Genomic DNA, 15,013 nt, shown 5'->3' with positions numbered 1-15,013 from the left:
GATTTGAAAAAAGAGTTGTATTTTGAGTTTGTGAGTTTTGAAATTATGATTTGAATTGAAAAATTTGTTTGGTTATGAGTTTTGAATTGAGTTTGAAGTTTTTGATATGACATATGATATTTGATTCAAAAATTTACAATTCATAACCAAATACACAACCCAAAATTCTATTCAAAACTTATAAAAAAAATTTAAAAAATTCTAAAAATATTTTTTATTTAAAATATAAAAATAACAGGTGCCAAAAAATAAAAAAATAATAACATAAAAACAAACACTGTTCTGGTCAACTGGCCAATCAACCGGCCAAACGTTCGGGGGGACGTCTGGAAGGGGGGGCGTTTGGAAGGATGACTGGGTAGACGTGTTTTTAACAGTGGGTGTGGAATCAAATTTTCAAAGCTCTCACACACCACACTCAAACCAAGGGGTGGAACTAGGATCCCAAAGCTCTACCAAACAAAGCATTAAATTCTCCTAATGTCAAGTAAAAACTTATTCAGCTAATTTATTGCAACTAAAATCCTGTTCCAATGGAAACATAACAGAGAGGAGAAGGTGGCGGTGCGTGGAGTTGTGAAAAATAATCTCCACTCATCCCTCTCACTCCGTCTCTTTATTGTTCTCTCTTTCAATTCCTTACCCATATTGCTTACATGAATCAAGAATCGCTTCCTTTTTTCATCATTTGAAAATCAAGAACTGACCATCAAAAATTAGTGGTGAATGGGTGACGGGGAATTTTGTTGACATGAGAGGTTGGGGAAGGAGTGGGGATGGCAAAGGAGCTGACTCAAGACGAGGAAGAGGCTGGGATGAGGACTAAGCCGAATGTTCCACCCAGCCTGATATTTGATGAAACATTGATAATTACATGATTGCATCACATTTTAAAAAAATTAATAAATCTGAAGTATAATTTTAATAATAAATTATTTATTTTTTTAAGACAAATGTAATATAATGAGTGGCTATTGATGTGATTTATTTAAAAGAAGGATCTTGTTCAATGTGCTCTAATCAAGACAAACAAATTAGGTCACCCGAATAAGTCCAGAGGGCCCATCAAACCTCAACATCACTTTAACCATCAAACAGAAGCATGCCAAACAACAAGAGACTAGAGGGTGAACCCCAAGTATGCTATCTTACAACCAGGATGTGCTGCCCACTGTCTGATAATTTTCAAAAATAGATAGATAATTTAAAAAATAATAATAATAATAACGGAGGACTAATTGTAATTTCTCATTGTTTTTCTTTCCCTTGATAATCCAATATCCAAGCATAGCATAATAGACTCCAAAACTCATGAGTTTCCTAGGCTAGCTTGCACTAAAATGATTTTTTTAGAATTGAAAGCAACACACTGGACATATAAGAGCAGCCACACAAAAAAAATGTCCTGGGAGGACGGACTTCCATTGGGGGTTCCCTACTAGTGCGCCCTGTATAGCCTGTATCAGAGCCGGAGTGCAGTGATAAATGAACAAGGATTAGCTAGGGTGTCCCCCAAGCGATGCACCACATTGATGTCCGGGTGTGGTTAGAGGCAAGGTTTCCACACTTCCATAGATGACAGCGGGTTAGGAAACTAATCCAGGAGAGTAGGATAAACTTAGAAACTTGAAACTAGTAGGTGCTATGATTTTAACATTATTTGTTTAAAAAAAAACTAATGGATGGGGGGAAAATTCAGGGAAATTAAAAGAACATGATATGAACTTTGTTAGCTGGAAAAGATAAACATAAGAATGGGAGTACAGATAATTGTAGGTAAAATTTTAAAAATAGATGTGATGATGGAGGTTAAAAGAAAAAATCTAAGCCTAAATAGTACACATAATGTGTGTTTGGGAGAGAAAATATTAGATACACATCTAATCTTTGACATAGTGCACAAAGTAGCTGCTTTGAGACTTGAACCCATAACCTCAAGGTTGTTAGGCTAAGGTTTTATCATTAAACCAATGGTCACCCTATAGAGGTTGAAAGAAAATGAGATAAAATAATATTAGTAAAATTAGTGTTAGAAGAAGACAGTCTAATATAACTAGGAGGTACTTCCGTGTGGGTCATAATAGGTCCTATGATAATTAATGACATTTTTCATCAAACACTACTAAAAAACGTCACTAGTTGTTAATTTTCAGTGATGATTTGAAAATTTTATCACAAAAAATGTCACTAACTATAAGTTGTAGCAACAGTTTAAAAAAATTGTTACAAAAAAACGTCATTATTTTTCAACTTTTAACGACAGTTTGAAAAATTCATCACAAAAAAAGGTCATTAATTGTAAGTTATAACGATAATTTATACAAACCATGACAAAAAAAAAAATCACCAACTGTTAATTTTTAGCAATATATGCAAAAAATGTTACAAAAAAATATTTTTAGTAACGATTTTATTAAGACTTATTTTCAATAGAACTTGATGAAAATTAATGAGTGGTTTGAGATGATCTAAATAAGTACACTTTTTGACTTTTTATAAAATATAGGTTGGGTGTGGGTTGGGTTTGAAGTGATGTGTTAGAGAGGTGATGTGACTTAAATAGAATAGTGACTTTTTGACTTTTTTAGATCATGCCAAACAAGGCCTTACTATTAAGACTAATTGGTAGTTCAACTTTGCTAGGGACCCCGCGCACCCCGCTGGCATTTCATTGGCCAGTTTTTTTTTTTCTCCTTCCAATCACCCACCCTTACATGGGGCTGGGGGGTCACTGGGGGTGGGGAAGTACAAGGGTTTTGGGGCATTAATCATTGGTAGTTTACCCTATAATTAGTGCTTATGTACCCCAAATAGAATTAAAAGAATCTATCAGATGATAATTTTGGAATCATTTGGATGGATTAGTACCAGGAATACTATGCGGAAGGTGAGTTTTATATGTGATCTTAAATGAATCTATCAAACAACAATTTTGGGATAATTTGAAAGGATTAGGCCTTGTTTGGGATACTCTAAAAAAGTCAAAAAGTAACTATTCTATTTAAGTCACATCATTTTATTTAAGTCACATCACCTCTCTACCACATCACTTTAAACCCAACTCATACCCAATCTATATTTTACAAAAAGTCAAAAAGTACACTTATTTTGATCATCCTAAACCACCCCTTAGTACCAAGAACACAAAGCGGAAAGAGAGTTTTATAAGCAGTGATCTTAATGACCATGAAGGAAGATGTAGATGGGAATATGAAAGAGTAATTTGGAGTTGAAGAAAGAAACCATGAAGCTAACAATATCCTAGAATTTGTAATGGCATATGATCCTAGAATGTCAAGGACATGCATCCGGAAGTTGGATGAACATATAATAACATTTAAAAGTACAGCAAATAGTAATCAAATATTTTTTTCTTACTAGGGAAATTCATTAAGAAACATGTAAGGATTATAAACTAATATAGCCTCTGTTTGGGAAGAAAAAGCCCAGGCTTTTTTGGCTAAAATAGCCACAAAAAACAAAATAGGCTATTTTAGCCACAAAAAACAAAATATCAAATCCAACCCATAATCATTACAATCCTCTCTCACAAAAAAAGTCCAAAAAGCCAAAAAGCTCTTCCCAAACCAGGCTAAAATAGCCCAGGCTAAAATAGCCAAAAAGCCAAAAAGCCAACCCACTTCCCAAACGGAGGCATAGTAGGATAGAGTTTCGCCATACAACATAGGTTTCGAGATAGATATGTGGAGAGTTTTGGAAAAGATGCAGATAGATAAATTAAAGAGGTGCGATAGTTTATGGCTAGTGTAAGAATAGTAGATAGAAACAAGTGAATTTCCAATGACCTAGGGCCCGTTTGTTCGGAGTTATAGTGAGAGGATTGGGTTTGATAATGAGGAGGAAATTGAGAATGGGGTGTTTGTTTTGAAAGATAGGGAGGGGACTAGTAATCCATTAGTATTAGTAAGGAAGAGGAAGGAAGATTGGTAAGGAAGAGGTAGAGATGGTATTAGAAAAATAGTGAGGAGATTAGAAATTTTTTTATTTTTTATATATTGAGAATTTTTTTTAAATATAATGTTTATTTTTTTATATTTTTTTATTTGTTTTATTATTTTATATAAAAATAATTTAACAATTTCTCACTATCAATCCCCTCACTAACAATCCCCTCACTATTAATCTTCTCACTATCAATCCTCTCCATTCTATCTCCCAAAACAAACGGGGCCTAGGTTTCCATCATAGATTAACACAAAGTCCCTAACTTTTTTACATTAGTTATGAATGAGCTTATTCGTATATTATCCTTTTTGTTAGAGGGAATAGAGTGGACACCTAAATGCCAAAACTATTACTTGAATATCAAAGATGCTTCAACACTGCAGCTCGAAATTCAAATATAAATCCTTGTATCAAAATAAAACTCCTAAGACCATCTCCAACGGTGAACCAAACCCAGCATCAAATTCAAATTTTGATGAAAAACCTACTTTTTCAAGCTCCAACCGTTACACCAGATTGATATCAAAATGAAATTTCAGCAAAAAAAGTATCAAACTGAGAACGAGACACAGATTTTACCAAATCACTGTTACTGACCGTTGAAAGAGGTACACCGGTCAACCAGCCGGTTGCCCGGCCGGTTGACCAACCGGTTAACCAGTAAAAGATTCAAACAGTTCAGGAAGGAAAAAAAGTTCAAACCGTTAAAAAAAAATATATATATATATTTTGCCTAACCGGTCAACCGGCCGGTGGTCGACCACCCCGATCGTCCCGAAAAAGTTTAGAAAGTTCAAAAAAAAGTTCAGACAATTCGCCAAAAAAAAAAAAAAATTTTTTTTTGCCTAACCGGTCAACCGGCCGGTCGACCACCTGGTTGTCCCGGGATAGATTTGGTGAAAGGTGAACCGTTGGAGCGAGTGGTATCAAATTTAGTGAAATGGGTCATTTTTTACTCAAATTTGGTGAAAAACTTGAGTCACCGTTGAAGATGCTCTAATGAAAGCTAATGGAAAACTAATCAAAACCCTAACTTCAACAAATTCCACCAAATAAATAAATCCCAAAACCCAGAGAAATTATCAAAAACATCCTGTGTGAGAGACTCAGAGAGAGCTTTGCCGCATTATTAGAATATAACTTTGGTATTTACTGTATTCAATTTTTTAGAAATTGAGTTTTTATTTTTGATATTTTCTTATTTTTAGTAAATATTTTTTAAATTTTAAGTATTTTTTAAATTTTTTTTAGATGTACCTTAAATATATCTAAGGATAAATTACACTAACAGTCTCTATAGTTTGGGACTCGTGTCAATTTGATCTCTGACTTTTCAATTGTGACACATTTGACCTTAAATTTTGAATCTTGTTCCAAATAAGAACAACTGAAGATATACCATTGTTTAATTTCAAGGGCAAAATCGTCAATTTAATAAAATATAAACTAATTTGACAAAAATAAATGTCAAAAAAATATTTTTAATTTTTTAAAAAATATTTTTATCTACCAATGGTAAAATTATGTAAAATTGATAAAAATTAATAAAAATTACATGATTAATTTTTAAAAATTAATTTTACATGATTACCATCCAAACACATAATAAAAATTAATTTGGTAAAAAAAATAAATAAATGTCTAAAAGGTTTATCAATTTTATATAATTTTATTTTTAGTGAGTAGAAATAATTTTTAAAAATTCAACAATATTTGTTTGACATTTATTTTTATGAAATTAGTTTATATTTTATCAAATTAACAATTTTACCCTTGAAAAATCTAATGATATCTTCAATTGTCTTTATTTGAAACAAAATTTAAAATTCAGGGTCAAATGTGTCACAATTAAAAAGTTAGAGACCAAAGTGACATAAACTCCAAACTATAAAGACTATTAGTGTAATTCACCCTATATCTAAAAAGTAAAATATTTGTAAAAAAATATTTTAAAAAAATCAATAAATACACAAAAATACAGTACATATATTATATATCTATATTTTTTATATTTTGGGTATTTAATAAAAAAATTTTAAAAAAAAATTCACAAATATTATATTTTTTAAATGTATTTATATTAAGTATATTTAAAAATTAAAAAATTATTTAACATATTAAAAAAAATAAGAAAAACAAATTATTTAACATATTAAAAAAAATAAGAAAAACAAAAAATTTCAAATTTTAATTTTTTACGAAGTGAATCCCGAAAAGTGGAAGGCTTTGAATTTCAGAAGTGGCATGCACCGAGAAAAACCAAAAATTGGTCTAACAATATCAAATTGATCCTAAGAGAAACCCCAATTAAAGTACACAACAATTATCAACCACAGTAAGCAAGACAGCAAAAAATCCCTCCTTTGCCATCAATAATTCCAAAATTCATATAAAGACAAACCCTAAACCCTGAACTCATAGAAATCAAGAAAAACACTAACTTTAAGCTCCAGATAGGAAGCTTCAACAATCAGTCGAAGTTACCTCACTTCTGTGGGGCGGCGGCGGCGGCGATGCCGAGGGGAGGGGTGCCGAGGAGGCTGGCTTGCTGCAACTCTAGATCGTTGAGCTGCTGCTCGCGGTCCATCTCGATAATGAGGGGGACGACGAGGATGATGAAGGTGGTTCCAGCGATCCACGCCGCCTTGCCGGTGCTCTTGAGGAGGTGCTTCGTCACGTACGCCGCCTCCGACGCCGCCTGCTTCCCCCTGTACACGATCGAAGACTGCGACACCGCGCTCGAAACCCTAGATAGAATCCCTTCGCTACCGCTGCTGCTCGATCTACTGAAAGAGAAGCGCTTTCCGCCTTGAGACGCCATGAGAGAGAGAACTGTCGTAGAGATTTACTAACAAGATTCCGGTGACTCTTTTGTATAACTACTCCATCGCCACACAAATGAAATGAGGGTATCCAGTCGGCCCAACCCATGAAATTGGCATCCAAGTCAGTCTGTAGTTAAGTTTGATGGGTTTTTTCAGGCCCGGTCCAGTTAAAAACCTTAGGCCCAAGTCACTTTGATTATACGGGTTAATGGGTCGGCCCGTAATCTAAGCCTAATGGGCCGAAATTCAAGCCTAGCTTCGTTTTTTAATCGAATTTGCAAATCGAGCAAGTGGGTAGGCCAACAGGCTTCCTCCCCCGGGTCAATAGATTGGGTCGGCCTTCTACCTCTTAGGCCCAAGCCTAACTGAATCCGTCCGGGTATAGTTTTACCTACGTAAAATCGCAACAAGGCTAATTAGTGTAGATACAGACCGCAAAAGACCCAAAAAAATATCCGAACAACAAAGCAATCCAATTTTTATAGGTTGATGTAACTTGATTTATTCAATACGATAGTTTGGTTTTGAATCTAAGAATCATGAATCCAATCAGATTAGTTTGATTATTAGGTTAAGCTATGTCTAAATTGAACTAACTTGAGAATCAAATATAATATAACCTGATCAACCAAGTGAACTCATCCAACACTAGATCTACTCAGATTCCTATAAAGAAGTAAAACCTCTCTTTACATATTGCAATCAATCAACAAGAGTAAAACCTCCTTTTATATATTGCAAACAAGAAAATGGCAAGTTAAGAATGTTCTCAATTTCCTGGGATTTGGATGAAATAGTGTTCAGTACCAAATCCCTGTCTGAAATCCCCCTACCAATTCTGGAACTTTTACACACGACAAGAGATGTATTACAGACCCAAGGCACAGCAACAGTAAACGCAAAACCAGAACGCTTTTCCACAATAACATCCTTGTATGCTCGGCAGACTCTTGAAACATACTTTCCCATCGGCAACATCTCGTGAAGAACCGACGAAACAGAACCGTCGAGGCTCAAGATATCAGAATCTGAGTGAAGGTTCACCACAACTGTTCCATGCTCTGGGTGAATTCGTTTTTCTAAAGCTTTCAGGAACGGTGAATGTGGATCCCACAACTTGTGAGGAAATATATCTTCACCGTCGTAGGCATCTATGAAGACAATGTCATAACGATTGGCAGTGTTCAGAATGAAATTCTCGGCATCTGATTCATAGAGGAAGAGCCTCTCGTGAATGCCTTTCCACATTACTTCATTCATCAAATTGGGTTTGGGGAGTGCACGCTCACCGGATGGGGTCATCAATGACAAAGATGGGAATCCCATTGCTTGGATTGAAGCTGAGATAACAAGGGGGTCGATTTCAACAATGTGAACAACAGCACCTGAAAGGGCCAAAAATTCACTTATGCAACCTATTTTGAATGGCAGGAGAGATTTACTTCGGTCAAATTCCTCTTTAGAGTAGCAAAGGTACATAAAAGTAAAGAATAGCAAACCATTTTGAAAAGGAATGATAAATTTGAATTAAAAGACCGTATTAGTTCACATCTAGCAATATAATATCTTGCTTGTTAATCTTGATTTTTTCATCGGAAAGCAATAGTTATTATACCACATTTTCTCAAAGAAATAAAGATGCCAATACGAAAGCACATTTAAAAAACAGAAGTCAGTTCTCCAACCTTGAATCTTACTAGCCAAAAATAATGGTAGGCTTCCCCCACCATGACCGATACACAAAACATTCATAACTTTCTTCCCAAGTACAGCTCCCTTGAGATCATAATTACAAGATGCTAGGCCAGCCAACCCAGCCGATATCATACTCTTCAGATCTGCAGATGACATTACCAGATGATAACAGACTTAAGATTTGAGCTACGGTAAGTGATCAATTAACCTAGATTGAAATATTGAAGGCCATCATTGACAAATACTGAGGTACAAAATACCATACACAAAAGATCATATTATAAAACAAATAGGAGATATCATAACCAAAGACAATACAATTCTATACTATAGCAGCAAAACCAACTTATGTTGTCTTCAAAGAAACAAATATGTCTTTTAAATAGGCTTCAAAATGAAAACAACACATCAAATTGCCAAGTGCACCTCCTAGCCTCCTAACCAATCTATATTGATAGACTACCTCATTACGCCACTATCTTTGGTTTTGCATCTTCCAAATCATTCCCACAGGAGAGTATGACTACCTCCTAGCCACCTTTTTTTATCCTTCAATTAAAAGATTCACTAGAACAGGAAGTTGCACCATTTGCATCTTCATCATACACAAGCCTAGAGGCTTTTTCCAACTCAAGTTTAGAAAGTGCATTTTTTCCATAGTATACACAAAAGCACATATAAAGCTAGAACTTAAGGAAAATTTAGGATGGCACGTCGACAATTGGCACTAGTGAGATTACATTTACAAGCAATTAAGTCTCATAAGATATCCCGAAGATCACAAATAAAAAATAAGTCATGTAAGATTGATTTATTACAAAGTTACAAGGATGCAAAACAGAAGATGCACAAGAAAGCAGTACAGTAGAGACAACATGAGATTTGGATAACTGGAAACTGAAACCAGAACAGTAGATTACTAGGAAATGAAAAGTTAAATCCAAATTATCGTTTTCTTGACTAAGATAATTGCAAGGAGTTTTTGATAGGGAAAAAGAAGAGGTGAAAGGAACTTGCATGGAACAGCCAGACAATGTGCCTGCTGCATAAAACATACAGATCTAGGATCTGATTCTCTATAAGCAGCCATTACTTTAACTGTGCTTTGACGAGTATCATCATTGAATCGAAGAGTACGCCATTGATAACCAGGAATCCTAAATTGTTCATTGTGTTCACAATCTGGATATATCTCCGTGTACCTTTGCCGAAGCCATTTCTGTGTTCCTGGCCAATGAACTTCACTCTGCACAAAGTACAACAAAATATTAACCAGTGAATCGTGCTTATAAGATAGAAACCGCATTCTGGGTTTGAGTTGAGAAAGTGTTGGTGTCCAAGAGAACTTGGAATTAATTAGAAAAGTGCTGCAAAAAGGAAAAGGTTTGAATCCCAAAATTGGCAGAAATTGGAACACAAATGGAATGTAAGAGGGAAAAATGGGATCTTTGATATTAGTGATTATCAAACATCTCTAATAAACATATAGTATGCAATTTGATCAAGCACACACTATGCAAATTTATCGATTCTATTATATAAAGCATACACAATGTGACTGATATCATGGTTTGTTGTTTTTTTTTTTGTTTATTAATGAATGTCCCTCAGAACAGTTTTTCTCATTCATTCCCAAAATTGCTTAATTATGGTTTTTCTCGTTCATCAAACCACCCTGCAATAATCAAACCCATCTAAAAATTTAAATATGAAATTAGTACTAAACCCAGCAATGAATCTATTCAATCAGTTTAGTACCAAACCCATATAGGATATGCATAGACTATACACACATACACACATAAGTGTACAGATATGCACAATATGAGTACAGAGAGAGAGAGAGAGAGAGGCTATACTGGTCTGGAAGAAGGGTAAGCAACGACAGAGACGACGCCGTTTCCTTTATCAGAAGTTGATCGGAGAACGGTGTGGCCATCGAATTCGTTCCCCCACCATTCCGAGGAGTAACACCAGTCACCTTCGTCTTCAATACGACGTCGAATCGCCGTAGAAAATCGCCGGAGACTCAGCCTTGACCTCATCCACATTCTCCGAAAACCCTAAAAGAGAAAAAAAAAATCCCAATCTGTCTCTCTCTGCAAAACCCTAAACCCTTGAAGACGATGAAGAAGCCTGAATGGCGGGCTTTTCATGAATGAGGATGGTAAAACTCTACTTTCTTCCGGGTCAGGATAGCTCTATCCCGGATAGACTAAATCCTGGATAGCACATATTTTACTCTCTCTTTACTTTTCGCATTTCGACTTGTTATATTCAAATTTTATATTAATTCCTCTTCTTTTAATTGAGAAAATTATATCCTTCAATTTTGATGGTCTTTATCACATGCAATTTTTTAATATTTTGACATGATGAGGATTATGTGGGCATGTTTTAACAACATTAAAAAAATTATATTTTTTACATTATAATTTTTATTTAAATTTTACTTTTGTATCTCATATTTTAATTTTTATTTAAATTTTAAATTGTGGAACAAGAGAGCAATATTGAAACACATTTTGAATTCTAATGACTCAATAATTACCGACACTGTAGAAAGAGGAACTAAAATGCAATTCAAATAAAAATTGCAATGTATAATTAAACCTTGAGTAAATGCCGTAGGTAGTTCTTTTTGCACTGAAAATTATTATTATAATATAGTTTCAGAGTATCATCTTTAAATATATGAAAAATCAAAGTTGTGTTTGGTAGAATTTTCTAAATATAATTTGATAATAGAATTGTATTTTGAGTTTGTGAGTTTTGAAATTATAATTTGAGTGTGAAAAATTTGTTTGGTGAATGAATTTTGAATTGAGTGGGAAATTTTTGATGTGACATGTGATATTTGATACAAAAACTTAGAACTCATAACCACAAACACAACTTAAAATTCTATTAAAACTCATAGAAATTTTAAAAAATTCAGAAAATATTTTTATTAAATATATAAAAATTAACATGTGTCAATTGCCAAAAATAAAAATAAAATAAAATTTGCACTATTCCGGTCAACCGGCCAGACGTCCGGTGGGATGACCGGTTAGCATAAATTCTCCCGCCTTCGATCGCATTTTCAAAAATGAGTGTGAAATTAATTTTTAAAAATCTTAAACAAACACTATGCAGAGCCCAAATTTTTTGATGAGTCATCTCTTATCTCTTAATTACTTAACGAATGTGAGTCACCGTATCTTATTAATAAGATTTTCTACTACACTATTAATTTAGACCACTACGTAAAATACTACATAATGCTCCAAAAGTACCCAATACTCATCATCATTTTTGAAAAAAAATTGGGAGCTCTAAATTAAGGCCAAGTTTGGAATGCTCCGAAAAAGTCAAAAAATTATCAAAAAAGTCAAAAAGTCATCCTATTTTCATGTTTTGGGCGGCCAAAATTGTGTCTAACCTAGAGAGGGTAAAAATACTATTTTGCCCATGTTTTTTTATTCCTTCCTCAACACAATATTATCCTCTCACCCGAAGATCCCCTTCCCCCTCTCTCTCTCTCTCTGTATCAGTCGAGGTCTGCCGAGATAGCCATGAAAGGGGATAATCCGTTTGTGGAGTTATCCACACCAGCGACCGTCGAAGATTCGTCACAGCTTTCATCGTGCAGCACCGCAACAGCCGTGGGGAAGTCCGACCTCGACTCGATCGCAAATTAACAGTAACCGACGGCTGTCGGACAATCCGTCGCCCAGATCTGCACCACTTCCGACCAGATCTACACCACGCCAGCCCGTTTCTCCCTAACTACAAGGTAACATCTCTTCCACACAAATTAATTTTCTCATTCTCGCTTTCCTTTCTCTGATTCTGTTCCAAAACTTTTCCTCTTTTCTACCTATCTTCTCTTATCTGAAACACCGAAACCCTCTCTTCTCTCTACCGAAACCCTCTATGAATCTGAAACCCAAACCAGATCTATAGATCTGGTTGTAAGATGTTCATTTGGGTTTGGCGATCTGTTTCACGATCTAAGCATCTCTCACGATTTCGATTTGAAGTTCACAATCAGTTGAACCCTTTCTCTCTGAAGATGAACAAGACCAACTTCAGGGAAGAAGATGACGGACATTGAAAACCTTTCCAAGTATTTCTTTTTCTGCAATTATATTTCTGCATTTTTGGAGAAATTACTTGAAATTTATCTGAAGTTGCAATAAATTCTTAATTGTCGTTGTTGTTGTGATTATTGTGTGTCTACAGATTGTTGTTGTAATTTTTTAATTTTGTTATGAATTTTTTTTTTCTATTTCATAGAGTTATGCTGGAAAGGATGCTGGTGGGAGAAATGGAAGAAAGAAAACCACTGGGATACTGATCTGGAACTTTTGGCATTATAGCATGCAACTGGATTACTTTTTTTGGCCCAAACTGTCATATTATGGGTTTCGTAGTTGTTTTTGCAAATCATTGGCAATGCTCTAACATTGCTAGGGTGTATGTCTTTCAATAACAGTGTGTTTGCCACAATCATCATTGTTATCCCTACTTGTATGATTTACTCGATTATGAAGCATACTTATATGAATGTTCAACTTTTTTTTCATCACAAATTTGTTAATTTCATAATCAGACCAATCCAACTTTGCCTTATCAATACCAATGAATTGTTCGTTTCCAATAGACATTTATAGTGTCATTACATTTGGAAAAGTACATCGTTTGTTACTTTAACGATTCGTAGAAATTCCAACTGCGGAGATGATTCATTTGTTCATTACATATGAAATTTTTATCAAATGCATTATTTTTTAAATGAATACATGTGCTAGCTTCATGGTATTGTCTTATTTAGTTTTTGTTAAATATGTTATTATTAGAAAATGACAATAAGGTAAATTTTGTTTTGCTTCAACTATTTATCTTATTGCGTTTTGAAATGTGAGTATATTGTATTTGAAATTTTGGAATATGGAATACAATTTATAAGATCGCAAGAGTATTTATGTGACTACAAGTCATACATATAGGATTTTTTAGTAAATGGCCAACAATATATTACCCTATCTTAGCTAAGTAAGAGACACAAAAGTAGAAATTACACACGAAAAAAAAAAGAAATATATATATAGCTTCTAAACCAAAATATTTTTTTTGTTTTTGTTGATTTGTTTTTAATTTAAAGTATTAGTTCATTTTCATTAACAAAATTAGATTAAAAAAAATTGATGTTTGAACTATGAAACTGAATGTAGGATATACAAAAATAGATGTTTGAACTATAAAACTCAAATTAATAGTAGTTTAAACTATTACACTATAACCTTTTGCCCTTTTGCCTAATTTAGCTCTGTTTCACAGTTGTTTATATGTTTTTTATTTTATTCGCAGTATGAGTTTCAATGTTTCCAATTTTTCCACATATACCATAATTGTTGTTGCATTGTAGTGCGCAAATGGAGCAGTCCCAAACGCAGTCGACGCCTTCCAAATCTTTGCGCAAACACAGTAGTAAACAGACGCAGCAGCAGTCTGCAAACGTGCATAAAGCATTTTGGGACTCTGACACGGTGCGGATTTTTTTGGAACTTGTTATCAAAGAGTTGGACGTTGGTTTCAAGGGGAGCTTCTATACAATGACAATGCATGGATATCGAGCTATAAGCATGGGCTTTCTGGACCGTACAAATAAGGTGCATGACGTCAAGCAACTACAGAACAAGTACGCGTTGCTAAAAAAAGATTGGCAGTCGTGGTCGAAACTGATGGACAGCAGGCATGGGCCAACCGGCATCAGTTACAATAAAGCCACAGGTTTGATACAAGCATCTGACGACTGGTGGTGCATTACGAAAAGGTAACATTTCCATTGAGTTTTACTTACGTCATTTACATGGATACTTAAACCGTTATTATTACAACTTTAATGACCCGGTGGGGTGTATTTCTATTGTTACGTGTGGATGTATATATATGTCTGCTTTTATTTTTACTGCTTTATGAGTTGCCCTTACGAACTTTAGTTTGTTGTATCTCACTAGGTGCTCAATTTTTTTTGCCAAATTACAGTAACAGATCAGTAGGTTTCCTATTTTCAATGCTTAAACTTATTTTCAATGCTTAATTTTTTGGGCAACGTACTGTTTATTGCACTGAAACAGTAGGTTTCCAATCTGCTCTGGAAGTCCATCATAGGCTAGTTAACAGTATTTGTGCTCTTCTTTTTTCTACAAAAATCCACATCCTGCTTTAAATAGTACAAAATATAAAGATAATGTAAGATGGTAGAAGAATGAAATATATATACATATATATTTTACTATCTGCTCTGGAAGTTCTTCCTGTGGTTTTTTAATCAGTTATTTATAGGCTAGTTAACAGTATTTGTTGGATTCTGCTGCCTGTGTTTGCTCCCCATTTGAACCCCAATTTGCATCCCATAATTTGCTGCCTATGATGGAGTTAACAGTATTTGTGCTCCATCTTATATTTCTGCTACCAGTGTTTGCTCCCCATTTGAACCCCTTAAATAGTACAAAATATAAAGATAATGTAAGATGGTA

The 15,013-nt window shown here is 34.4% G+C and overlaps 1 protein-coding gene across 2 annotated transcripts; it reads right to left on the bottom strand.

Annotated features, from left to right (window-relative positions):
* Positions 1–6,223: 6,223 nt before the first annotated feature.
* LOC145793037 (S-adenosyl-L-methionine-dependent methyltransferases superfamily protein) lies at positions 6,224–10,761 on the bottom strand. 2 transcript variants are annotated; one of them, XM_082875424.1, is made up of 4 exons: positions 10,346–10,678; positions 9,504–9,732; positions 8,477–8,629; positions 6,224–8,176 (listed from the first exon to the last, which is right to left on the bottom strand). In XM_082875424.1, exons 1-4 carry the CDS (start codon positions 10,535–10,537, stop codon positions 7,494–7,496), a joined length of 1,257 nt encoding a protein of 418 aa, XP_082731550.1. In that variant the 5' UTR covers positions 10,538–10,678; the 3' UTR covers positions 6,224–7,493. The 2 variants fall into 2 exon arrangements, with proteins under 2 accessions (XP_082731550.1, XP_082731551.1); XM_082875425.1 differs by having other exon boundaries at positions 7,459–8,176; positions 9,689–9,732; positions 10,346–10,761.
* Positions 10,762–15,013: the final 4,252 nt, after the last annotated feature.

This window comes from Camellia sinensis, chromosome 6 (assembly GCF_055761805.1).
Source record: "Camellia sinensis isolate YWXY chromosome 6, ASM5576180v1, whole genome shotgun sequence".
In the NCBI taxonomy this organism is placed as follows: Eukaryota; Viridiplantae; Streptophyta; class Magnoliopsida; order Ericales; family Theaceae; genus Camellia; species Camellia sinensis.
Note: the sequence above shows the minus strand (reverse complement) of the source record. Positions and strands in the feature narration are given on the sequence as shown.

Bases quoted from the DNA above. Each gene is read 5' to 3' on its own strand.
- LOC145793037 (XM_082875424.1), bottom strand. From the start codon at position 10,537: ATGTGGATGAGGTCAAGGCTGAGTCTCCGGCGATTTTCTACGGCGATT. The intron at 9,733-10,345 runs GTATAGCCTCTC...TACTTTGTGCAG, and splicing joins CTTACCCTTCTTCCAGACCA to AGTGAAGTTCATTGGCCAGG. The intron at 8,630-9,503 runs GCAAGTTCCTTT...TGTCATCTGCAG, and splicing joins ACATTGTCTGGCTGTTCCAT to ATCTGAAGAGTATGATATCG.